Raw genomic sequence first — 26524 nt, forward strand, 5'->3', positions numbered from 1 at the left:
AAGGTCAAGCTATTTTTAATATGTGGCTGCATCCTGGCCTCAACCACCCCGCCTGGGAACTTGTTCCAGTCATTATTACCCTCTGGATAAAGAAAAGCATTGTGCTGTAATTTCCCTTCACAACTCTACACTTATGTCATCTTGTTCTATTGTCGTGGGACATCCTCCTGACGTAAAAGGCGCTATAGAAATGTAATTTGTTGTTGTTGTTGGTGCATCCAATAGTATTGTTCTGGATTGAAATTTTGAATCTCATTTAAAATGTTACACACTCGACAGAATTCTTCCCTCTCAAGACTGAAAAGCCTGAGCTTGTCTAGTTGTTGTTGCTGATCGCTCAATCCTCCAACAATCGGGATCAGCCTCGTTGGTCTCCTCTGCACTGCCTCTAGGACCTTAGGCACTGCATGAGGACTGTGGCTACTCTGAAGCTTTAGATGTCGTAAATAATGAAATGTCTAAAAATGTATTATTTTCTTAACAGAAGCTACTGAACCATATGCAATACAAGGGCACAGAACAATAGCTCCTAAATCATCATATGATAGTTACTTGGTGTCCTGTAGTGATTGGTTAGAGCACTCGCCTTGCGAGCGAGAGGACCTGGGTTCGATTCCCAGGCAGGGCGAAATCTTAGGCAAGTTTCCTTACGCCACATGGATTTTACCTAGCAGTAAGTAGGAACCCAGTTGTTAGTCGATTGGCAGATTGCTTTCCGGAGGTAAATAGCCCTTCAAAAAAAATAATGGTCAGTCAATCCACGACTGTTTGTGGGACACTGCTGCGCAATTGGCTGCCGCGTTTCACACACAAAATATACAATCAATTCTCTTCACCGTATATTCTGTGAAGCGCTTTGAGACGTCTCAATGACGTGGTAAGGCACTATTTGTATTGTATCGCATTGCCTAATGAACAACCAGTGGCTGTTAGTGGGGGAAAGAGAGGAGCAGAGAAGCAGAGTCTTTTTAGGCCCGTTGTTGCAAGGCAATAAGCTAGAAACGGAAGAGTGCAGTCACACCTCACTATAACTAATCTCTCGAGACTGGCAGGATCGCCAGTCTCGAGAGATTAGTTATAGTGAGGTTTGATCATTATCAAGATCATTATATGAGGACGTTCACTATCGTAGCGTTTAGCTGTCAAAGAGGCAGCCCTCTCCATTGACCTACCGGATTGGCGTTAGAATCATTAAAACTCTGGGTTTGTTAGAAGCGGAATTGATTATAGTGAGTAATCACTATAATCAATTCTGCGTTTCAGAGTAATATGTGCAATAAAAATGCAAGGTTTTTGCATCTAACCCAGTAGCTGTTACGTGGAAACGTCCCAAGTGCTTTGCGAGGTGGGCATGGTAGTCTGGTTCCTGATTCAAGTGGGTCTGCAAGGCACTGTTGATGACAGACTAGCCAGTCTGGGTCATCACCAGGGCTTGGGAGAGGCAGCAGATCAGTGCAGCGATTCTTCCCACTCAACTTCCCACTCCCTCTTAACCCTGCAAGCCACAGCCCCAACGGCAAGCTATGCTGCTTCTGGTGTTTAGACTCCATAAAGCTTGGTTCTCAGTCTGTTTTGAATCCGCATCAGCATGGCGATGGGTTTCTATGTGTGTCAGACACGCAATTGATCAAAATATAATGAGAAGCACTGCGTAGCTTCATCAGCCATCGAGTGCTCATTAATTCCCAAACTAACTTGAGAGGGACAAGGTGGCTGAGCGTTGAACAAAATGCTTCTGTATTACCGGTTCTGTCTCTGCAGGTCAGCTTGCCACAGTCAGCAGCTCACACTATAAAATGACACTCACACACACACAAACCACCATTAGTTTGTGCAATCAACAAATAACACTACCAGCACAATAAATGAAGAAACAGGAGTAATATTCCCCGATTTTCAGAGAGACCCAATAATATTCAAATAATAATCCTTGCAGTTAATGTAGCGCCTCCTCCCGTCGTTGAGATGTCTCAAAGCGCTTCACAGGATACGCTGTAAAGTGAATTGATGTATTTTGTGGGTGAAACGCAGCAGTCAATATCCACACAGCAGTATCCCATAAACAGCCATGGGGGTGGAGGTTGACGGTCAGGACACCGGGTGAAACTCCTTTCTCTTTCCAATTAGCGATGTGGGATCTTTAACATGCGCCTGAACAGGCAGACGGGACCTGGGTTTAATGTCCCATCCAAAGAACAGTGTCTCCATCAATCCCCTCCCCATGCGTTACATTTGAGCATCAGCTTAGACTATGTGATTCCAAGTCCCAACGTGGGGCTTGAACCCACAACCTTCTGACTCAGAGGTGAGAGATAGAGAGAGAGAGAGAGAGAGAGAGAGAGAGAGAGAGAGAGAGAGCACTACCACTGAGCCAGACTGACATAATGGAAGCTCGTGCCCACCATTTGCCCCGAGGGGTGTGTGAGGGGGTTCATGAGTGCAGGTTGCAGTATCACACTGGATTCCTGGGATCATGACGCACTATTAGCAAACTGGGCCTTTAGTGCTGCTATCCGGCAATCCCACTAGAAAGCTAAGGGGCTGCCTTGACATCCCTGAAATGACTGAATAATTTTCTGGACAGACATGGATAGCTATCTGCCTGGGGACGGGATGGGAGAACAGATGGAGATAATCAAAAAGCCGGCTGGAACATGACGGTTCCTGGTGCCTGGGAACTGAGAGGCCAAAGGAGGAGATTGGTCGGAGATGAATAATGTAGGATGTGAGTTAAGATTAGATATTCTGCTCCAGGGTTGCTGCGGGAAATGGGGGGCGGAGAGGAGAGAGATTTTCTCAGCAAACTAAACGGGGCTCAGTGGAGCATGTGACGGAGGGGGAATGAATGGTTTATTCTCGTACATAACACTGTCTAATTATCTTATATAACATGTGATACCAAAATGCATCAAAGCACTACAGACTGTTGATTTATAGGCAAACGAGGCAACCATATGCTGTACATGGTAAATCATCACAAACAGCCATGAAAAGAATATCCGATTTATCAGGAACTGACATCTCTCCTCCAAAAGTGTCATGGCATCTTTATCGCCCACCACAGCAGGTAGTTGGGGCCTCAATTTATCACTTCAGGAGAGGGGTAGACTGACTGTGTGTATTCCCTACTTCAACAACAACTACTTGCAGTGCCTTTGCCTTGCCTCCTCCCTTTCCTCCTTCAAGGCCGGTCTCAAGACCTTTCTCTTTGACCGTGCCTTCAGCTCCCCTCTCAACTCTCTACCCCCTCCTCGCTCCCTTCCTTCCCTCCCCTGACCATTTCCCCCTTGCTCGGATCCTGACCCAACTGTACAGCGCCTTGGGACGTCCTCCCGACGTGAAAGACGCTCAATAAATGGAATCTTGTTGTTGTTGAGGTCAGCGTCCGGAGCTCTAAGGACGATAAAGCATCGCCGATCAGATAGCTGAATAGATAGCACACAGCTGTACAGCGGCTTACACATTAGGAGGATGTCCCAAGGCACGGGAAGGTCAGGGATTTAGACCAGAGCTGGGGGGCGGAGGGCAGGGAGAGTGAAGGTAGGAGGATGGCCAAAGGCGCAGTCGAAGAGGAGGGTCTTGAGACTTGTCTTGATGGAGGTAAGGGAGGGGGTGAGGCGAAAGGACAGTGGGATGAAGTTCCAAAAGTGGAGGCATAGAGGCTGAAGACTTGACCGCTGATGATGGGGAGGGGTGTGGTACGCGAAGCAGGCCAGAGACTGCTGAGCGGAGGGAGCAGACAAATTGATATGGGGTTAACAGGGTCTCAGAGGTCATTAGTGGGTTAAATACAGCGTGACACAGGCAATACCCATGTGCAGGTGGCAGGTGTATGTTGAACACTGTCTGAATCGGAACATTCTGAAGCAAGGGGACGTCCTCCTGCGACATCTGTAAAGCGCCTGACGTGAAAGGAGTTATACAAGTATCATTTATTGTGGTTAAAGAATCTTACAGCACAGGAGGCCATTCGGCCTATCGTGTCTGTGCCGGTTCTTTGAAGGACCTACCAACCAAGTCCCACTCCTCCACTCTTACCCCATTGTTTTGAAAATATTTTTCCTTTTTAAGTACCTATCCAATTCCCTTTTGAAAGCTACTATCAAATCTGCTTCCACCACCCTCCCAGGCAGTGCATTCCAGACTGGAACAACTCTCTGGGTACAAATAAAAGCTTCTCCTCATCTCCCTTCTGGTTTTTAGATCTGTTCTGAGCATATTGGATACCTGGCTAACCAAAATAAAAAATGCAACTAGTCTTCCCCAAGCACTGCTTTTCCCCCACCTCGCCAACCATGTATTGTGTGCCAATAATTGCAAGCTAGTTTGTATTGTGGCATTTCTCTCCCCCTCCCCCCATTCCCAATTAGGAGCTGTGCTGACTGCCTAAACAGCATTACACAGACACTGGAACAGAGAAAAGACTTTCATTCATCACAGCTGTGAATGTTGAAAAAAGAATCCCTGTTTGATATCGCATCTACAACACTGATGGGTCTCAAAGCACTTCACAATAATTACTACTAAGTAGATTCTATGTGTTTGTAGTCAAACAAAGCAACACATTTGCATACAAGATCCCACAAACAGCCATAAGGTGAATGACTAATTTTATCAGGATTTTTGGCCAAGACCCCAAACTCCTTTCTCTTTTTAAATCCTCCACAATATCTTTAACCCTGTCCTTGGCTGAAATGGAGCAAAAAAAAACTGAATCCTGATCAGGTAGATGCAACCTCAGTTTAACGTAACATCTCATTCGAAGGATGGCACTTCTGACAGAGCAGCATCCCAGTACTACAGTAATCAGCATAGCCTGGACTGCGAAACCCAAATTCCAACTTGTGGCTGACATTTTAGTCCAGAACTGGGTGATGCTGCATCGCTAGACATGCCATCCCTTGAGTAAGACTTTAAACTTACCTGACAGCTCTCAGGGTAGGAGAGTTAATCTCCTGTGTCTCACCTTCCTCTAAGACTGAATTATTAAAAAGTTGGCTTAATAATAATAATCCTTGCATTTGATATAGCACCTTATCCCGTTGTTGAGAGGTCTCAAAGCGCTTCACAGAATATACCGTACAGTGAATTGTTTAAGGTTTTGCCTTGGATCCTCTCGCTTGCAAGGCGAGTGCTCTATCCACTAATTTACAGGACTCCTGTAGAGGAAAGGCCATAGGACTGAGCCAGGCCAGAGCCAGGTGTGCTTACCTGTGAATCTGTCCGTTCTTGTGAAGATAGTCCAGCCCCTCCAGCACCTCCTTCATAATGGTTGCAATGACGGCCTCCTCCAGAACCCCAGTCTTGTGGTCTCCTCTGGCCACCACGTGTTTAATAATATCTAACACAGAACCTGCAAAGCACAAACACAAAGCAAGGATCACTAGGTTTCTATCAAAAAATTATATGACCCCTTTACCTTAAAAAGGAGTCAGCTACAGGGGTATTGGAAAGGCCAGGTAAATGGTACCTCTTCACGTCCACTGCCCTGTATCGGCAGCTGGGCTTTCTGGTATTCCATCCCAGAGTCTCTTTGCCTAGCCCCTGCCCTCACCTCTTTCAAGGTCTGTCTCAATACCTTTCCCTTTGAACCAACTTCGGAGGCTATCTGGCCCATGCAGTTTCTTTGAAAGAGCTACCAATTAGTCCCCGCTCTTACCCCATAGCCGTGCAAATTTTTCCTTTTCAAGTAACTAACTAATTCCCTTTTGAAATCTACAATCGAATCTGCTTCCATCACCATTTCCAAATTGTAGCAACTCTGTTTAAAAAAAATTCTCCTCATCGCTTCTCTGGTTCTTTTGCCAATTATCTTAAATCTATGTCCCTTGGTTACCGATCTACTCCCCATAGGAAACAGTTTCTCTTTATTTACTCTATCGAAACCCCCACATAATTTTGAACACCTCTGTTAAATCTCCCCTTAACTATCTCTGCTCTAACAATCCCAGCCTCTCTAGTCTCTCCACATACTCTTAACTTCCCAAGTATCTTTTACCTTTTAAAACAACGCATCCAATTTGAGTTCAAAGAGTTTATAAATAGCTTCTCATCACTTTGTGCTGCATGCGGTCGAGAGAAACGAGTGAAGTACAACTGTAATGAGTTGCCTGGCCAAGTTGGCAGAACCAAAGGAATGTGATCTATTAAAGGCCAGAGCTTTCTGAAGCATCTCAAGATCCTGAACAGACTCACCGCCACTGAGCAGCTTCATCACCAGCCACAGCTCGTCTTTCACCACAAATGAGGTATAGTAGGAAACTATGTTCCTGTGATGGCACTGGCTCATAGCTTGGATTTCTTTCTGTTGAGAAAAGAGCAAGGACGACAATCCATTAGATGTTTACATACCACCTCAGTTCCTGTCAGTGTTCCTTAAGTGATCACATCTTTTTTCTTTTGAGGGAGAAAAGCCAGAAAAAGCCAAACAACTAACAACTGGTTTCCACTTACTGCTAAATAGGCATGTGTGGAGTAATGAAATTTACCTAAGGTTTCACCCTGCCCAGAATTGAACCTGGGTTCGCTCACTTGCAAGGCGAGTGCTCTAACCACTGAGCTACAGGACTTCACACTCTAGACTAGAGTGTCGCTCTAGTCTGTGAGGCGAACACCCAAAATGACAGCTTTCATCCCCAGAGACGAAAGTGCTACCTGCTGAGCCAAGCAGGTGAGTCAGCCCATCAGTCCTCGGATACCGCTCTCGGGCAGATAGTTACCCAGTTGTCCAAGTAAACTGAGGATCCTGGTAAATTCTATCAAGGTTCTGACAGACTGCAGCACTGTGGCTCCCATTATTCAGGCCAGTTAGTGCAACATAAAAATCCTTGGCAGAAATCCTGCCAGAGCAGATTGGCACGTGAGGTGAGAGACATCTGCCTGACCTGGTTCAGTGAAACGATTGCTAATTAAATGACAGGCCTGTGACTCCCAAACTCGTCGCTTCCAACAAGGGATTGCACATGAGATAGTTGGATCTGTTTCGTGTTTAAAGGGTTTGCTCTTGTGCTCCCTCCAACTGCCCCCTCTCTCTCCCTCCCGTCGCTGTGTTCAAGGTTCACTTCATAACCTATCTCTTCGAATGTGTTTTTGGTCATCTTCTCACCCATTTTTGGCTCCGAGCCCAGTGCCCACCCATGTTAACCGCTTTGGGACATCCTCCCAAAATGAAAGGCACTATATAAAGTAAATTTCTATTGTACTCTCTTCCAATGGAACATTTTTTTTCTATTCAAATTAAATCTGCATATAATTTACAAAGATCCGAACCAGATTTCATCACAAGAGGTTGGGATGAAGAACCTTATATGGTTTGGATCTGGTGAGCAACAAATCAACCCTGTCTCTGTCAGCTTGCCCCTCTTCCCCACCTTCCCCTAGATTTTACTGTTCATGACAAGTGACTTTACGACCCTATGAGGCGAGTACATTCCTCAGCCTTGGAGAAAAGAACAGCTACAGCCTCGATGTGCCAAGTACATTTGGGGGCAGAGTAAAATAAGGCAGATTCCAGCAAAATCACACTGTGGACACACCACATCGCTGCTCAGAGAAACAGCGCACTTGGGATATATAATATAGTAATCATCCTTGCATTTGAAATAGCACTAATCACGTCTTCGAGACGTCTCACAGAATATACCGCAGTGAATTGACTGTATATTTTGTGGGATCTCCTCTCTGAATCGCTGGGGGCTTTAATGATTGATGGAGCCTCCCCTGAATCATTTACATCCTACACACTCTTTAATTACAGGAGATGAATGTGGAAAGCTCAGCAGGAATCTGCGAATGACAGGCCAAACTGGCTCATAGGAGAGACGAGGATGAGCAGCCTGGTCACTCGGGACATGGATGCTTCCTGCTGAGCTCCCATTAATCCTGCAAGCAAAGCGAGCCGAACAAGCAGTGGGATGTTTGCCAGAATGTGCTCTTCATGGCAAACTATGAGGTTTCCGCTGATTAAATTCCAGTAGCTACCGCAATGACTCCTATCACTTTCTAGGGGCAATAATCCCTCAAAAAAAATGATTTGGTCACTCAATCCACGACTGTTTGTGGGACGCTGCTGTGCGTAATTGGCTGTTGCATTTCACCCACAAAATATATAGTCTATTTACTTTACAGTATTCTGTGAAAGGCTTTCAGACGTCTCGGCAATGTGATGAGGCGCTATATCAAAAAGATTATTATTATTATTATTATTATTGTCAACCTGTGCTTAATACAGTACTTTCTGGATTTAGGTAAGCAGGATGTGTCCCTTCAGGGCGAGAGAGTGCACTCCATTTCAGACACAGGGAAATTTCCTTGTGTGGATACATGCGCCCACTCCATCACACAGAAAGAGACACAACAGGAGAGAGCGAACTAGCGGTATCGAGGATTCAATCACAAAGAGCAGGCCTCTTCATTGGTCAATTAGAATACAGTGGTGATTGCGAGGCTGAAAATAACCATTGAGCTATAGTGGTTAGAGCACTCGCATCGCAAGCGCGAGGCGCGGGTTTGATTCCCCGTAGAGCGAAACATTAGGCAGAGCATTTTTCCAGGAGTAATAATCCCGTAAAACATTTTTAAAAATATATTAATAAGAATTTGGTTACTCGATCCACGACAGAGAAGGCATCAAAAACAAATTGTGGTCAGCAACCCCAGATCACCCTATGTGAGCATTCACAAGCCTGTGACCGGGAAGCTTCTTGGATGAAAAGAGGTAAATCAAGAGGAACCTTCCCCCAAGTGGCTAATCTTTCACGCACGAGTCCAGGCACTAGTGGTGACAGGTTACTCAGCCGTGAAGACTGTTACAGCTGATCCCCATCCTACCCGAACCAGCTGCCACAACCTTAAACTTTCTTTGGGCGGTATTATCATTATAATAATGATAATCCTTGCACCTGGTTACAGTGCTTTATCACGTCATTGAGACGTCTCAAAGCACTTTGCAGAATATACTGTAAAGTGTAGTGACTGTGTAATTCATAGGAAAAATCCCTTTATGCCCTGGCACCTCCCTACCTCTCCGACCTACTTACTCCCCAATCCATAATGCTGCCTCTGCTCGACTGGCTCCGGCCTCCTGCATGTCCCTCGGGCCCTCCATTCCACCATTGGTGGCCGCACTTTCAGCCACTATGCAACCCCCACAAAAAAACTTTACTACACTCTGCCTCTATCCCTCCGCCTTGCCCCTTCCTGCCTCATCTTCAAATCGCATCTGAAGAACTTCCTCTTCGACCGTGCCAACGGTCACCTCCACCAACCCCCAGCTCGGCCTCGGGCTCAGGCACTGTTGAGCGTTCTGGGACGCTAAACTACGTGGGTGGGGGCAAGTTGTTGTTATTCCTGTGTGGGGCTCAGATCCACATCAATGTCTCACATCAATGCAGGAAATGGTCAGTGTTTCAAGAATTGAGTCCAACTTGACACACTGCATTCACGAACGAGAGCTTGAATAGAGGTCAGTCAGTCCAGGTGGGCATTAAAGAACACCTGGCACTATCCAAAAAGAGAAGGGAGTTTCCTCCATTGTCCGGGCCGGCAATCTTCCTTGGCTGCTTGTGGGACTTATCTGTATGCAAAATGACTTGTGTCAACACACTACAGCAGTAACTACCCACAAAACAATTGGGAGTCGTTTTGGCGAGACATGTTGCTATAAAACCTCAACTTCTTTCTGTTCGTTACCCCGCTCAATTTAGCAGCGTTTTTAAACGGGCTGATCTAAGGGCCTGCTCCCAGTCAGAACCACTGCTGCTTCAAGACACAGATCATGTTTACAACAATCAAATACCGCAACGAGCGCAACCGCTGATCAATATTTCCTGAAATGAATAAAAATAATCTCTGCATTTGATATAGCGCCCTTATCACGTCTTCGAGATGTCTCAAAGCACTTCATAGGATATCCTGTAAAGTGAATTGACTGTATGTAACAACAAAATTACATTTGTATAGCGCCTTTCACGTCAGGAGGACGTCTCAAGACGCTGGACATTTTGCGGGCGAAATGTGGCGGCCGATTATGCACAGCAGTGTCCCACAAGTCGTGGATTGAGTGACCAAATTATTATTTTTTTTTGTAGGGGGAAGGAATTGTTACCCCGGAAAACCCCAACTAACAACCGGGTTCCGACTTACTGCTAGGTAAACCGAGGCATGTGGAGTAAAGACCCAGCTCGGGTCTGAAATGCTGTACTCTGTCCAGCGCCTTGGGACGTCCTCCCGACGTGAAAGGCGCTATACAAATGTAATCTTGTTGTTGCCTTAGGCTTCTCCCTGCCCGGGAATCGAACCCTTGCTTGCGAGGCAAATGCTCTAATTAATGGGACTCCATGGTGGTATGATGCACTTAAGGCAATGTGACCCTGCATGAATTAACAACCAATTAGCTTCACATTTTATAGCTCCTTGTCACTTTAATACCCCTCACTGCTTCACAGAAATTGTGGAGAAGCTGCTGTTTAATGTAACGCGTCTTGAGCTCTGCAAGGTCTCACAAGGTGAACGAGCGATTTATCTGAAGGTTTAACGGCCAAGGCAGGAGAAACTCCTTTTTCTTTTCCAGCAGTGTCACAAGATCTTTAACGTCCACCTCAACAGACAGATGGTTTTACGCCTCATCCAAAGGATGGCACATCAGACAACGTAAACTGGTTGGAGATGTAGGGAGGTGCCTGGGCACGAAGGGATTTGAAGAGGAGTGTGAGGATCTTGTAATCGATCCATTCGGCGATAGGGAGAAGAGCTGAAGGGAGTATCTTTCCACCTCACATTAGATGGGAGTCTGTTTAAAGATGAGAGCCAGCTGCTGACAAGCCTACTATTAGAGGCCTAGCATCACGCCGTTCACTGGCTCTTCATTAACCAGCACTGACACACACATCATTAACTGGCTGCCAGTGGGTGAAAGCATGCAATTCAGAACCTGACACTTAGGAGTGACCACAGCCTAGTGGGATTTTCACATGATCCCTCAGGCTTTAATGGCAAAACGTCACCCACAGAATCAGACATTACAGAATAGGCCATGCAGCCCAACGAGCCCACAAATATTGCGGAGCATTTAGAGAATCAAGCATCCACTCGTGCAAGCTCCCTCACTGGAGCCACCCACTGCAATTCAAAGTTATTTCTCCATACTGTTTCCCTTCAACTGGCAAACAACTTCAGTTTTAAATAATAATAATCCTTGCATTTGATGCAGCACCTTATCACGACTCTGAGACATCTCAAAGCACCTCATAGATTATATCACAAAATGAATTGACTCTATATTTGTGGGCGAAATGCAACAGCTAATTGCATACAGCAGTTTCCCTCAAACAGTCGTGGATTAAGTGACCAAATCATTTTTCTTTTTTTTTGGAGGGGGAAGGAATTGTTACCCCAGAAAAGCGGTCAGCCAATCAACCAACAACTGGGTTCCAACTTACTGCAAGGTAAACAGAGGCGTGTGAAGTAAGCATACATACCTAACGTTAAATGTGGGATCTTAGCTTCCAGAACTACTTCTGACAAAGCATTTCATATTCCTTAACCATTTGCATAAAAAGAAATTCTAATCTCCCTCTCACTGGGTTCTCATAAACGAGTTTTCAGTCTTACAGCCTCTTGTTTCTGATTTACAGCTGGAATAACAGGATCTAACTAGAGGTTAGTTAGCCGGCGCAACATTAAACAAATGTGATAATTCCTTAAGAAATAAATGATTTTATCCTAAATCTATCGAAAAGTTGTGATGGCCTAGACACGAAGGGTGCTATATAAATGCACGTTGTTGTTTTATGCAGCGAACGTGTAGATTTCCTTTACCAGGAGCTCGTCCATGCTGGTCTGACATTTCTCCAGGTTGATGCGTTTGATGGCGACCCGCTCTTTCTTTGGTATGCAGTAGGCGGCCTGAACCACAGCAGTAGCTCCACTCCCTGCAACAAAAATACACACAGTCAACCAAAGCCAATTGTTTGGAGAAGCCCCACACGGCCCTGGAGGTCATAGACTGAGGTGCAGACTTCACCGCACAGTCCAGGCCAATGCTCCAATGCAGTGCCACAGGAGTGCTGCATTGTCGGAGTTGCCGCCCTTTGAGTGAGAAATTAAACTGAAGTCCCGTCTGCCCGTTCTTCAGCTGCATGATGAAAATAATGATAATAATAATCCTTGCATTTGAGACGCCTGAAAGAGCTGCATAGAATATATTGTAAAGTGGATTGACTGTATCTCGTGGGCAAAACGCTGCAACCAATTGCATATAGCAGTGTCCTACAGACAGTTGTGGATTGAGTGACCAAATTTTTTTTTTTGGGGGGAAGGGATTATTACCCTCAGAAAACGATCCGACACTCGACTAACACTCGGGTTCCTACTTACTCCTAGGTTAGCAGGAGGCATGTGGAGTAATCAAAGTTGCTTAAGCTTTCGCCCTGCCCGGGAATCGCGAGGCAAGTGCTCTATCCACTACGCTACGGGACTACATTCCCAAATCCCATGAGAGCATTGAAAAAGACTTTCTCCCATGTCCTGACCAACAATACTAAACACACAGTCATTAGACTTTACAGTAAATCCTGCAACGATTTGAGATCTCCTCACCGACAAATCCATGCTCTCCCTGGCACCTCCTTATCTCCCTGATCTCCAACGTGAAAGGCTCTATATCAAATATAAGGATCATAATAATTCTCCAGATAAAATGGCCCATCACTTAATGGCCAATTGTGGGATCTTGCTTTGAACAATATGGCTGCAGTCTGCCTGGCAGATAGTGTGACTAGTTGCCGGGCACCGGCTGGTGAGTGGAGATTTGCAGGAGTCACGGCCATCAGTGGGTTCAGGCTCATAGATGCCATTTCAAAATCTCCCGTCTGAACCAACAGCCGTGACGCCAGTTTCGAATGAATGGAATCAGGTTCAGTATAGCCTTTATTATTATCTCCTCCCTTCCTCTCTCTTTTCCCCGCGAGCCGCTGCGTTATCCTCCAGGTTGTGCAACCTGGTAAATAACACAACGAGCATCCTGCCCTCTCCCCCACCCTCTGCGGTGTCTCCTCTAGCACCCACAGTCTGCGTGCCTGTGCGCTGATTATGCCCCACTTAACCGCTTTGCAGTCGAAGAGGAGGGCCTTGAGATGCGCCGTGAAGGGGGCAAAGGGGACGAGGCTAAGGGAATGTGGGGTGGAGTTCCAAAGGCTGAAAGCTCGACGGCCAATGGTGGGGCAGGCCGGCGCTTTACATAATAATCATTATATAATATATAATTGATATAATATAAGTCTCTGTTTACCCAGCCTGAAGTAGGAACCCGGTTGTCAGCCAATAAGGCGCTATGTCAAATGCAAGAACTAGTATTATATAACAATCCTGAGCTCTTTTAGTTTTGAAAATTTACAGCTCAAAGGAGACTTTACGAAGGTACTGTATATATATTTTAAATGGAATTTAAAATGGAATTTAAAATACAATTCTTAACAAAGAGGGTAATTAACAATTTTCAACGGCAAGCTATGCAGGTTTAGCTGGTTAGCCTCCAGCAGTTACCCTCTGGGGTTTCCATGCCTTGGCTCTTGCCAACCCGCGCCAAATACTCTCTGGAATTAGGTAAGCAGGGAGAGAGAGAGAGAGAGAGAGAGAGCGCATTCCAACCATCTATCTCTGGGATCTCCATGTGTAGGTGGGATGTATGGAATTCTCAGCTTGGTTTGGATACTCTTAGCATGGCTGATGTTTCTGCATGCGTTAAGACACCCAGCTGACCAAAAAAAAGACTGGAACGAGTTCGAAAAAGAGTGCTTGATGGCAGGACGTTTTTAAAAAAAAGCTTGATGAGGGGACACGAGGGTGAGATTAAATGAGTTGAGGGGAGTCCCCTTCATTCAAACCGCTCTTGAAATTGAATGGAGGATTACTGGCCAGGACTTTGGGACAAATTCTTTTCAAATAGTGCCCGAAGTTCGCTAACCCAAACAGGTAGAAAAGTCCACCCAGTGGACAATATCTCAAGTACTACTGCATTGAACTGTGAGCTCAGAGTCCTGTTGTGAAACCATAACTTTGATCCAGAGGTGAGAGTGCTATCAACTGAGCCAAGCTAAAGCATTTTGAGATGTTAGCCACGCTAAGGCGCTATATAAAAAAATATAAGCTCTTCCTTTACAAGTGCAAGTAGTTATTCCAGTGTCAGCTTTCAGAGGCAAACACTGGAGCTCTCGGGACTGTGCTGAAGTCACCCATTCTAATGATGGTACATCCAGGTTTTTCCGTGGTCAATTATTTACTGGCAGATGAAAGGATCAATCTCAACAGCTAAGTGATCTAAAGTATTCGTTCACCTCACCACAGATATCGGCCACACAGGATCAAGAGGCCATTCAGCCCATTAAGCTTGTTCTGTAAATTTAGCACTCCGAGCGAAAGATTATAGCAGAACACGTGGCTGCTTTTGCTCTTGTACTTAAGACTTTAAAACCCATTAAAAACCTTCTCAGAAAACGTGGGGACTATTTATAGGAATAATATAGCAAAGCAAAAACGACAATTTATAATAATTCTCGCATTTGTCATTGTGCCTTTCACAACAGGAGGACGTCTCAAAGCGCTTCACAGAATTTACTATAAAGTGTAGTGACTGTGCAGCTCGTGGGCAAATGCAGCAATCTCCCACAAAAAGCCATGAAGTGAATGACCGATTTTATTTGGAGAATCGTTGGCCAGGAGAAACTCCCATCCGTTTTCAAATAGCGGCATGGGATCTTCAAAGGTCAATGTCTCTTTCAAAGCACCGCACCTCCAGTAAAGAAGCAGTGCCCAACACCATTCTGGTACGTCTTTCCAGACTGCGTCCCAGGTCTCAATGTGGGGCTTCAACCCACAACATTCTGACTCAGAGGTGAGAGTGACTGCATTTATGTAGCGTCCTTCACATAAAATACAGTCTTAATAATAATAATCCTTGCATTTGATATAGCCCTTTATCACGTTGTTGAGATGTCTCAAAGCGCTTCACAGGAGATACTGTCCAAGTGGGGTGACTGTGTATTTTGTGGGCAAAGCGCGTAAGGCAAAGCACTGTGCTTTACAGCGGTGAGAATGGATTGCGAGCAGTGGGAGAAGCGACCCTAGGCGCGGTCGAAGCGGTCATTTTTAAAGTACGACCTGAAGAGTAATCAAAGCTGCTTGTGGGGTGAGGAGGAGGATCCACAAACAGCCTTGAAGTAAATGACAATTTTAGCCTGAGTACTATTGGTCCTGACACCGGGAGAAGCCACTCTTTCCAAATGGCATGACGGGATCGTTGACGTTTATCTGAACAGGCAGACGGGCCTTCGGTTTATCCGGAGCGCAGGAGCAGCACTGACAATGCAGCTATCTGTAGATTAGCCGCTGCGTTCATCTACACAACGGTGCTGTGAGCCCGCCCTTCAGGGGAACTCGTCGTCTGAGGCGGTTTTGATGCAACAAGAAGCTGTACGAAACGGCAAGTTAAAACAAAAGCGACCTCTCAGCATGCAGGAATGCAAACCGGGAGATTATAAAAAAACGGGAATCAGTTGTCAGTTCCCAATGAGATGCAGCAGAAGTAAAGGCACGAGTCAAAGCCGTGCTAACACTGCCATCGCTGAAGCCAGGAAGAGCCTTCTCAATGGTAGAGGCTGATAGACGCCAAATTCAGGTCCTTTTTTTCCCCCCCACACTGGAAAGAAGGATGACAACAATAATAATCCTTGCATTTGATATTGCGCCTTATGACGACATTGAGACATCTCAAACTCTTCACAGAATATGCTGTATCCTGCCGTTGAGTCGTCTCAAATGCTTCACAGAATATATCACACCGTGAATTGACTGTGTATTTCGTGGGCGAAACGCGGCAGCCAATTGCGCACAGCAGAGTACAAACAGTCATGGATTGAGTGACCAGATTATTATTATTATTTGGGGGCAAGTGATTGTTATCCCGGGAAAAGCAATCTGTCAATCAACTAACAACAACAACAAGACATTTACACAGCGCCTTTCACATCAGGAGGACGTCCCAAGGCGCTGGACAGACAGAGTTACAGACCCGATCTGTTGGAGGGTGGAAGGCAGGGGAGAAGCAGGGATAACGATCCTGGCCAACGATTTTTAAGGGATCATTGCCCCCAGAAAATCGATCCGCCAATCGTCTAACAACCGGGTTCCTATTTCCTGCTTAATAAACAGAGGTATGTGGAGTGAGGTGACTTGCCTAAGGTTCCCAGGAATGCATGCGAGGTGAGCGCTCTAACCAATGCTCAACAGGACTCCACAATAAGGTTATTTCACTGCACATGAGAAGCAACGCAGGTTTCCAAGGTTATTCTTGTGATAGAATTTTTACTCGTTGTCGAGCTAGCAACGAGGGCGTAAACTTAAGACTGTCACAAAAAGAAATTACAGGGGAGGTTAGGAAACATTTCTTTTCCACGGAGGGCGGTGGGAATGTGGGATTCTCTGCCACAAACCATTGCTGAGGTAAATAATCTTTTTAAAGGTGGATTAGACAGTATGTTTGAAAATCTGAAGGATTTGGGGAGCGAACAAGGCAGTGTGATTAAACTAGACGAGATCTAGATAGCATTCACCCACAAAAGACACAGTCACTACAACTTTACAGTATATAGAAACAGGAGTAGGCCATTCAGCCCCTCAAATAATAATAATCCTTGCATTTGATATAGCGCTTTTCACGTCAGGAGGACGTCCCAAAGCGCTTCACAGAACACACTGTAAAGTGAATTGACTGTATGTTTGTGGGCGAACGCGGCTGCCAATTGCGCACAGCAATGTCCCACAAACAGTCGTAGATTGAAAATGACCAATTTATTATTGTTTTCGGTTTTTTGGAGGGATTATTATTAGGCTCTGTGTGGAGTAAGGAAACTTGCCCAAGGTTTCGCCCTCTGCCTGGAATTGAACTCAGGTCTCTCACTTGCAAAGCGAGTGCTCTAACCACTGAGCTACAGGACTCCACAAGCCTGTTCCATCATTCTAGAAGATCCACGGCTGATCTTTACCTTAACTCTAATTACCCACCCTTGCCCTGTATCCCTTGCGAAGCACTTGGAGCCGTCCTCACGATGCGAGAGGAGCGGTATCAAATGTAAGATCAATCATCACCACGAGAAAGAAAACACCACTGCTGGCTGAACGGCCGGTTTCTTTGCAGGAGTACTCTAGGATCCCACTCATAGCCGTGCACGGCGATGAACAAGATTAGAGGGGCGTATCACATCCAATCGAGCGGACATACTGCAGAAGAGCCAGCACCATTTCATTAAAGAATGGCAGCTGCTGCCGTGACTTGGCCAGACTCCAACAATCATCATGAACGAAGGGGTATTCACAGCAGCTACAGCATTTAGCCCTGAAATTAAAATCTCGCTTTTCAATAGCCCTTCACCTCACATGCCACCCACTAACACAGCCTCTTTACCTCCAGGCTTTACTGGCAAACAGCTGGTTCTAAATTTTAATTGATAAAGCTTCGTACTTTGCAGCACCATACGACGAAGCATCTGAAAATACTTTTTCAGTTGGTAAAATGGTAGCCATTTTGCATACAGAAAGCTCTCCTCTTCGAAATAACAGCAAATTACATTTGTATAGCGCCTTTCACATCGGGCGGATGTCCCAAAGCACTGGGCAGTCAAGGAAGTGCACCCGAGCTGGGGTTTGGAATCAGGAAGGGTGGAGGGGCAGAGGTGGATACACACGGTCAAACACCCTTAATAATTAATTTTTCTGGAGGACTGTTGGCCAGGTTGTCAGGAGACACACCCATGTGGTTTCCAATAGCTAGGAGGAACCTTTAACGGCCACCTGAATGTGTAACCAGGACCTTGGGTTACAGTTTAACCCAACGGTCGGTCCTTCTGACAATGCCGCACCCCCAGCATTGCACTGAAGTGTCATCGCAAGCATGAGCTCAAGTTCTCGATTTGGGGCTGGAAGCTGAGGACGCTTTAGGGGAAAAAAAATAATATGGTCACTTAATCCATGACTGGTGTGTGCAATTGGCTGCCGCGTTTCGCCCACAAGGTAAACAGTCAATTATTCATTTACTGTATATTCTGTGAAGCGCTTTGAGACACCACAAAAACGTGATCAGGCGCAATATCAAGTGCAAGGATTATTATATTATTATTACTATTATGGTCACAGAGAGTGCTACCGGCTGAGCAAAACTAACAACCACTTCCCACTTTCAAAAGGCCTCAAATTAGAAAGTAACCAGCCATTAACACCCACCTTGCTCAAGGTCCCCATAAAAATAAAGACCAACGTTTCATCAAACACATCCTCTCTCATCTGATCTGATTTTAATGGCCTATTCAACTCAGCGGAGAAAGGCACTTCCTGATCTTACAACGTTTCAGCGAGTGGCTTTGTCAGAGTTCTGTGGAAGCTGAACAATGCAGTGATTTCTCTGGGGGTCAACCTCAGAATCCTGGAACATTCCTCGGGGCTTTGTGCAAAGCGAGAGACAATTCGCGTAGACTTTAATTACTTTCGAAGGACTTCACATGAACCCATAAAGGAGCTGCGTCAAGTATTTTACTGCGGAACGTGCTTTGGTGGGGAATGAAAGACGGGCCTTTGCCATCAAAAAAAACAAGGGAGTCTGGCAGCTCAGAGAGGTGTGCGGAGAATGTCATAGCAACAGACAAGTCTGAGCTCTGCTCCCTACCCACGGCACGTGACTGAACTGCTGAATGCTCTCACTCCACACTGCAGGCTTTCAGTCTGCCGTTCTGAATACTGCTGCTGCGCATTCCTCACACGGGGCTTTCTTGGCTGTGCCGGCAAGACAGAAATGTTACCTATGTGCCATGAATAAAAAAAAAATCAATATGTCCACTGTTCTGAGGCTACAAAATGTCAGCCACATTCCTGTTGGCATCCGCCTAGAAAAAGTACACCAGAAATTAATTTTGTACCTTCACAGATTAATAATAATCATATTATTTGATTACTCAATCCACGACTGTTTGTGGGACACTGCTGTGTGCAATTGGCTGCCGGGTTTTGTTCACAAAATATAGTCTTAAGGAATAACAGTCACTGACCAGCAGCCCTCCGTGTCGGTCTCTAGACTGTTTCCTGAGCCAAGCGAATTCATAGTACTTCAGGATATTGGTGATGACAGCACAGCCAACCTCATCAGCCGGTCTTGGAAGAGCAATCACTGGAGGCAGGAAATCATCTCACCCAGCTCCCGTTAACCCAGCAAGCCAAAGCCCTAATGGGAAGGGTGGTCCTAGCTGGACAAACAGTGGGAATGCTTACCAGACGGCGATATCAATGGCAAGCTTTGTGGGGTTAAATGAGACAATAATAATCCTTGAATTTGATACGGCGCCTATTACGTCTTTGAGACGTCTCAAAGCGCTTCACAGAATATACTGTAAAGCGAATTATTTATATTTTGTGGGCGAAACACGGCAGCCAATTGTGCACAGCTGCGTCCCCACAAACAGTCATGGATTGAGTGACCAAATTTGTTTAAAGAAATCATTACCACCAGAAAATCGATCCACCAATCGCCTAACAACCGGGTTCCTACTTATTGCTAGGTAAACAGAGGTGTGTGGAGTAAGGAAACTTGCCCAATGTTTTGCCCTGCCCGGGAATTGAACCCAGGTCCTCTCGCTTGTGAGGAGAGTGCTCTAAACACTGAGCTACAGGACTCCACAATGCCTATTACAGTACCCGCGATTAAGTTCTCGGTGGTTCATTCCTAAAATGGAGTTCGGCTATCAGCTCTTAAGGAAAAACAGTCACTGTCCAGCAGTAACAGCTCACCTAGATTAAAGCAAGGCTTTCCCTCCCCTTCCAAAATGAACCATCAGTTGAATGCCATTAGTACACATGGTGTCAAGCTTGACTCAGTTGGCAGCACGCTTATTTCTACAACACTTCCTTTTGATATCGCACCTCAAAGCACTTCACAAGTTCATTTTAAACTCTGAAGTGTAGTTAGTCACTGTTGTGTTTGTAGGTCAGTGTAGAACATTCAACCGTAAAACAGGATGCACAAAGAAATGGTTCACAGAAATAGGAGGAGGCCATTTAGCAGTCAAGCTTGCTCCACCAGTTCACTAATCAGGACAGATCTTTTTAGTTGATTTTTCCTCCATACAGAAAAGACACTAGCTGAAGAGTTCTGAATAATCTACAGCTTGTGGAGGGAAGATTGGGAATTCTGGCGAGTACGGAGTCAGCGTAGTCAAGCCTGGACGTAATGAAGGCATGGATGACAGTCTTGGCTGCCTGAGGGGAAAGATAGTGGCGGAGGCTATTGCAGAGGTGGGGGAAGGTTTCATAAGTGTCTTTAGGTGGAGAGTGCACCCATGAATAATGATGCTATCAGCGCCTGAGGTGAGAAGGCGCTGATGGGAACCAAGCTGATGGGATGGCGACGTTCAACTGGCTCTCATCCAGGACTTGAGTCTCATACACCCCTCGAATGCGGAATTCAATGCAACAGATGAAATAGACTTGGCACAGTCTTACAAAAGGGAGGGAACAACTGTAATGGAAACCTGGTTTAAACATTCCTGAACATTACAAGCATTTTGTTTCACTACAGAAGTTCTCAAGGGTCAATGGCTACAGGCTGCTCCCAGGTGAGTTGCCAGTACCTGCAGGTTCCCACACGGGCGTAGTTAGGTGGTGGGGGTGGTGGTGGGTTGAGGGGAGGATGGAGTGCTGGAAGAGGACAAATACTCAACTGAAGAGTATCAATAACCCTAAATGTAATCCTAGAATCCTACAGCACAGAAGAAGGCCATTTGGCCCATTGTGTCTGTGTCGGCTCTTTCAAAATTAGTCCCACTCACCCGCTTTTCTTTCCCCATAACCTTGCGAGCTCCCATTTGAGTTATTATTGAATCTGCTTCCAGCACCTCTTTCAGGCAGTAATAACTCAAATTCAACAACTATGTGCACTAGGAGCAAGGATTCATCAGGTTGGAAGGGTCCTCAAGACACAAGATTCAAGCCCCACATGCTCTAGGCTCATACTCCAATTCACTCCTTGGAGAGCAGTGCATTGAAAGAGAATGAGGAGGGCAAATGAGAAATCTTGTCTTGAGATGAAGGGAGGGAGCAGTGGGAGATGGTCTCATTTACAGCCAAGCATATCGGAAATGGGTCATCTTAAACTACACAGTAGAAATCAGTATTTCACGCGCTCCTATTACATGTCCCTTGAGTATGTAGAATCGTTAATAAAAGGATGCAACTTTTATTAAGCTGCATTACACCACTCTTGTCATATGAAGCCAAGCTGGGAGAATTGAGATGGAATTTCTTCACTCAAAGCTTGCTTGTTCTTCACTCATAGGCTTGCTGTTAATAGATTTATTCCCACTAGACTACAGGACTACATAAGGAGTCCTGAAGCATATTGGTTAGACCACTTGCCTCGCAAGCAAGATGAGCCGGGTTAGATTCCCAGGCAGGGAGAAACCTTACGCAAATTTCCTTACTTCATGCACCTCTGTTTACCAAGCAATAAGTAGGAATCTAATGTTAGTCAATTGGCGGATCGCTTTCTGGGGGTAATATTCCCTGAAAAAATAATAATGATAATTCTGGGAGCTCAATCCACGACTGTTGTGGGACATTACTGTGCACAATTGGCCGGTGCGTTTCGCCCACAAAATACACAGTCAATTCACTTTGCAGTACATTCTGTGAAGCGCGCTTTGAGAAGTCTCAACAACGTGATAAGGCGATAGATCGAATGAAAGGATGGTTGGCCAAGACACAAAGAGAAACTCCCTTCTCTCTTCAAATAGTGCCATGCCATATTTAACATCCATCTGAACAGAGAATCGGACCAACTGCGCCCGGCTAACACATGTTCTAAAAGTCACATGAAAAAGCCTTCGTAATGACTGATGAAATCACAAGGCTCATATGCAGCAGTAGAATCCACTGCAGGCGTGATGTCTGCTCGACAGAATTGACTTGATCAAAACCCAAACACATAGCCAGTTATAGAGTCATGAATATTTCCAAGAGCCAGCTGACTGAATCACTCCTACGAAGAGCTGGATAAATTAACCGCTTCTTTTACGTGACAGTTCGGATGAAAAACATTCTTTCTAGCCATCACCTGTGGATCACCACTCAATCCTCTCACAGTTGTCAGGTCACAACCGCTGATCACTCAGTAACAATTTCAGATACCAACAGGCAAATCAATCTGTCCAGCTACTCATCCAATTCCCCACAAGTTTCCTTCCACGCATCTCTTTCAAAATCTAATAACAATCCCTAATCTGTAATAATCTAATTAATCTCTAAATGTAATAATTTCACATATTTGCCTACTGTTACACAGCCACTACACTTTGCAGAAAAATCCTGTGAAGTTCTTAGAGACGTATCAATGACGCAATAATAAAAAATAATCCTTGCATTTGATATAGCGCTTTTCACATCTTCTTAGACGACTCAAAGCGCTTCACAGAATATACTGTAACCTGAATTGACTATTTGTGGACGAAATGCGGCAGACAATTGCATACAGCAGCATCCCACAAACAGTCGTGGATTGAGTGACCAAATCGTTATTTTATTTTTTTTCTTGAGAGATAATTATCAGGAGCGTAGAATAAGAAAACTTGACCAAGGTTTCGCCCTGCCGGGAATCGAACACAGGTCTTTTGCTTGCAAGGCGAGCGCTCTAACCACTAAGCTAACCAATTCCACGACACGATAGCAGAATTCCAAATACGGTAAACTGCTATATCAAAAGCAAGGATGATTGCACTTGCTGAAATCACAAGGCACATATTGGCCAGTGGAATCCACAGGCAATCAGCAGAAACAGGCATGCAATCTATTACTGTTTGTAACCTTTTATCTCAAGGATCAGTATTAATAAAAACCCTGTATTCGATACAGGTACAATTAAAAATTCTTCACAGGCAACTGTTGCCAAGTGTAGAGACTGTACATTTGTAGATAAACATGACAGCTATTGCAGATATGATTGAATGAAGATTGTCGGCCAGGACAAAACTCCCTTCACTTCTTGAATGGTTCCATGGATCGTCAATTCCCACCGAAACAGATGAAATCTCAGTTTAACATCTCATCACAAAGATGGCACTCTGTGATATTGTGGTGCGTGCCATGTATCATGACGATATTCAGATGGAACTGAACCAAGAATATTCAGACTCCGAGGTGAGAGTGCTACCAACTAATCTAACTAAGCTAACGAATTAGCAGGCAAGTGTCCCCGTCCCAACAACAGCTGAATTACGAATCTGTAAAAATATCATAATATACTCCCTGAATAATTAAGTGAATTCACTCATCCTCACATCTTCATTATTCAAACCTAGACTCCGAACCTCCACAGACAGTTTCTCTCCCACACTCTTCCTCCCCGGCAGTAATCACCACTTATTGATCCCCTTCTCTACATCTCTCAGCTCTTTTGTTTTGGAGAAGCCATTGAACGTAGAATCAACCGTCCTTGATTAGCAATCTGACCACTCTAACCTGCACTGGACTGTGGGAGAACATTGCTTCTGGTCTCCAGTCCTTGTTGATAGGCTGTTCCACTTGTTGAGGAGTACAAAACTAGACGGATGTAAATATAAGACAATCAGTAGACCTTTCAGTGAGTTTAGGAGGAACTGCTTCATACAGAGGGGAGTGAGAATGTGGAATTCGCTTAAGGAAGTAGTGCTTGAGGCAAAAAGAAATTTGCATAGCATTTAACTTGCATTTATATAGCGCCTTTCACGCGGGATAGCATCCTGGAACGCTTGATAGTGTAGAAGTCTGACGCCGAGCGAGGGGGAGAGGTGACTGAAAGCATGATGAAAAATGAAGGTCTTTAGGTGGGATTTGAAGGTGGAAGGGGGGGGGGGGGGCAAGGAGAAGGGATTGAGGGAGAGAGTTCCAGAGTTTCGGGGCCTATCTTAAGAGTAAACTTGACAAATACATGAGGGAGAAGGGTATAGTTGAGGAGAATAAGTAGGGTGAAGGCAAACAACTGGCTCCCTCCACTAATGAAATAACATGACACACAGCCCTAATTGAACACATTTTGCATCCAAATAACTCTGCTCCTTATATTCCATCTCTGCCAAATTGCATTTATACAACAACTTTCATGTCAGAAGGATATCCCAAGGCACTGGACAGTCAAGAGTTTGCACATGAGCTGGGAATAGAATATTTACAGATGCCTGATATCCATCCCATTGATGCTGCATCACCTACCAGAGTAGGTTTATGTTTTATTAAGAAGATTACTACTACTATCGAGAGATATGCCGCTGTTGTAATATATGAACTTAATACTGCAGGCATTTGCTTCAGACAATAACCACCCACTTCTTACAACCTCAACATTTCCTGATTCTTTACCCAGAATCATTTTCCAAAGTAACCTAAAAATAAAACATTAACACATAACACATACGGAGACAAACACACACATATATATACATATATTAAAAATGAACCTAAACCTCGCATAACTTGCAGCCTCAACAGCTTCTTTTGAACAATACTGCACTGAGGCCTGCGTTGCTGGCTGCAATTACCCAGTGCACAAGTAGGTGTGTTCATGCATAAGAGGCCGCATAACCTGGTGCGTCCCCATATTACTCACACACAATATACAGTAACCACAGATAACTGCTTCAGAAGGTCTCTTGCACAGAACTGCAACTGAGGCCTGTGCTGATGGTCCCAACCTAAATCTCATGCATTGTACTGTATTGTGACAGAATGAATAGATACAGAACTATCTGGATTTGCTAACAATGTACGTATAAATTAAACACGTATACTATGTGGCCAACTAGGTTGTAGAGCTGTAGATGCCCACACAGGTTATAGAGATATCGGTCTGAATATATAAGCATACCGGGGTATGTACACCTTGCACATAATATAATGAAGCTGCTCTTGCTAATAATAAATAATAACCGGCCAGGACACCAGGAGAGAGAAACTCACTTTTATTATTCGAACAGGCCACAGGGTATTGTCCACCTGAACAGGCAGATGGAGCCTCGATTTAACATTTTATCCGGAGTACGGCATCTCCGACAATGCAACACCCCCGGCACTGGACACTGGAGTGTCACCTTAGACCCCGTGACTCCAAGTCTCAACGTGGGGTGAAAACCCATAACCTTCTGACTCAAGAGGCAAGAGTGTTCCTCAGTTAGCCAAGCTGACACACAGATCTTTCCCATGTGCTACACGGGTTGCATTAATTATAGCGGCCCATATGCTGGGTAGCATTCCCCAGCCCGAAAAACCTGCCTATGTTATAAAAAACATACAGTATACAGAGATCTGTAGCGTAGCCGCGAACACGATGCCCTCAGATCGGCCTCACAAGCAGAGAGGACCTATGTTTGATTCCCCCGGGCCGGGCGAAACGTTTGGGCAAGTTTCCTTACTCCACACGCCTTTGTTTACCTCGCAGTAAGTAGGCGGTTGTTAGTTGATAGGCCGGATCACTTGGTGATAAAATAATAGTGTGGTTACTAAATCCACCAACTTTGGTGTCACTGCTGTGCACGATTGGCTGCGGTGTTTCATCCACAAAACATAGTCAATTCATTTTACAGTATATTCTGTGAAGCGCTTTGAGATGTCAAGAAGGCGCGATAAGGGGCCATATCAGATACAAGGATTTAATTATTATTATTTCCTGTACTAAACCTGGTGTGTGCCCACACAGGTCTCCCATGTACCAAACCTATTGCGTGCCATATTCTACACACAGTGTACACATGATCTCCTGTGTACTAAACCTGGTGCGTCCATATTCTACCACACAATATACACACGGATCTCCTGTGTTCTAAAGATCTTTCCCGTGTACTAAAACCGACGCGTGTCCAGATTATACATTATACTCCACACTATATTCCCGTGACCTGGAGTGTTTTCATATGTCGTACACACGGGTCTCTCATATGTACTGAACTTGGTGTGTGCCATGCTACACACATCCACGCGCGCATGCGCGCGCACGCACACAAACACAGTACACACAGGTCTTTCCTCTTTATGAAACCTGTTATGCGCATGTAGAGCGCTCGCGTGACACAGGGCGCGCACAGGTCTCTCCCATGTACCAGGTAGACCTTTGGGGGTTCACATGTGTCCCTCCCGTGTACCGGGCAGATCTGTTGTGCGCTCATGTTATACACACACGTGTCCCTCCCATGTACTGGGCAGTGTCTTAGACATTAGGCACAGAATGTTACACACAGAGCTTTGCCGGAGTGTCCCACACACAGCGCACACCGGTCAGTCACTCACTCTCTCTATCCTGTGCACTAATACCCCCCACACACACACACACCCCACACACACACACCACCACCTCACACACACACACCACCACACACACACCCCCCACACACACACCCCCCACACACACACACCCCACACACACACCCCCCCCACACACCCCACCCACACCACCCCCCCCCACACACCC

The 26524-nt window shown here is 45.3% G+C and overlaps 1 protein-coding gene across 1 annotated transcript in view; it reads right to left on the reverse strand.

Annotated features, from left to right (window-relative positions):
• Positions 1-26524, reverse strand: part of oxsr1b (oxidative stress responsive kinase 1b) — an 87733-nt gene that overhangs the window by 28466 nt on the left and 32743 nt on the right. Inside the window, exons 6-8 of the mRNA XM_042332515.1 lie at positions 11818-11930; positions 6196-6304; positions 5212-5353 (exon numbers count right to left, since the gene is read on the reverse strand). Of these exons, the coding sequence (XP_042188449.1) occupies positions 5212-5353; positions 6196-6304; positions 11818-11930 (364 nt within the window). The remainder of the gene's footprint in view (positions 1-5211; positions 5354-6195; positions 6305-11817; positions 11931-26524) is intronic.

This window comes from Callorhinchus milii, unplaced genomic scaffold (genome assembly GCF_018977255.1).
Source record: "Callorhinchus milii isolate IMCB2004 unplaced genomic scaffold, IMCB_Cmil_1.0 Scaffold2, whole genome shotgun sequence".
Taxonomy (NCBI): Eukaryota; Metazoa; Chordata; class Chondrichthyes; order Chimaeriformes; family Callorhinchidae; genus Callorhinchus; species Callorhinchus milii.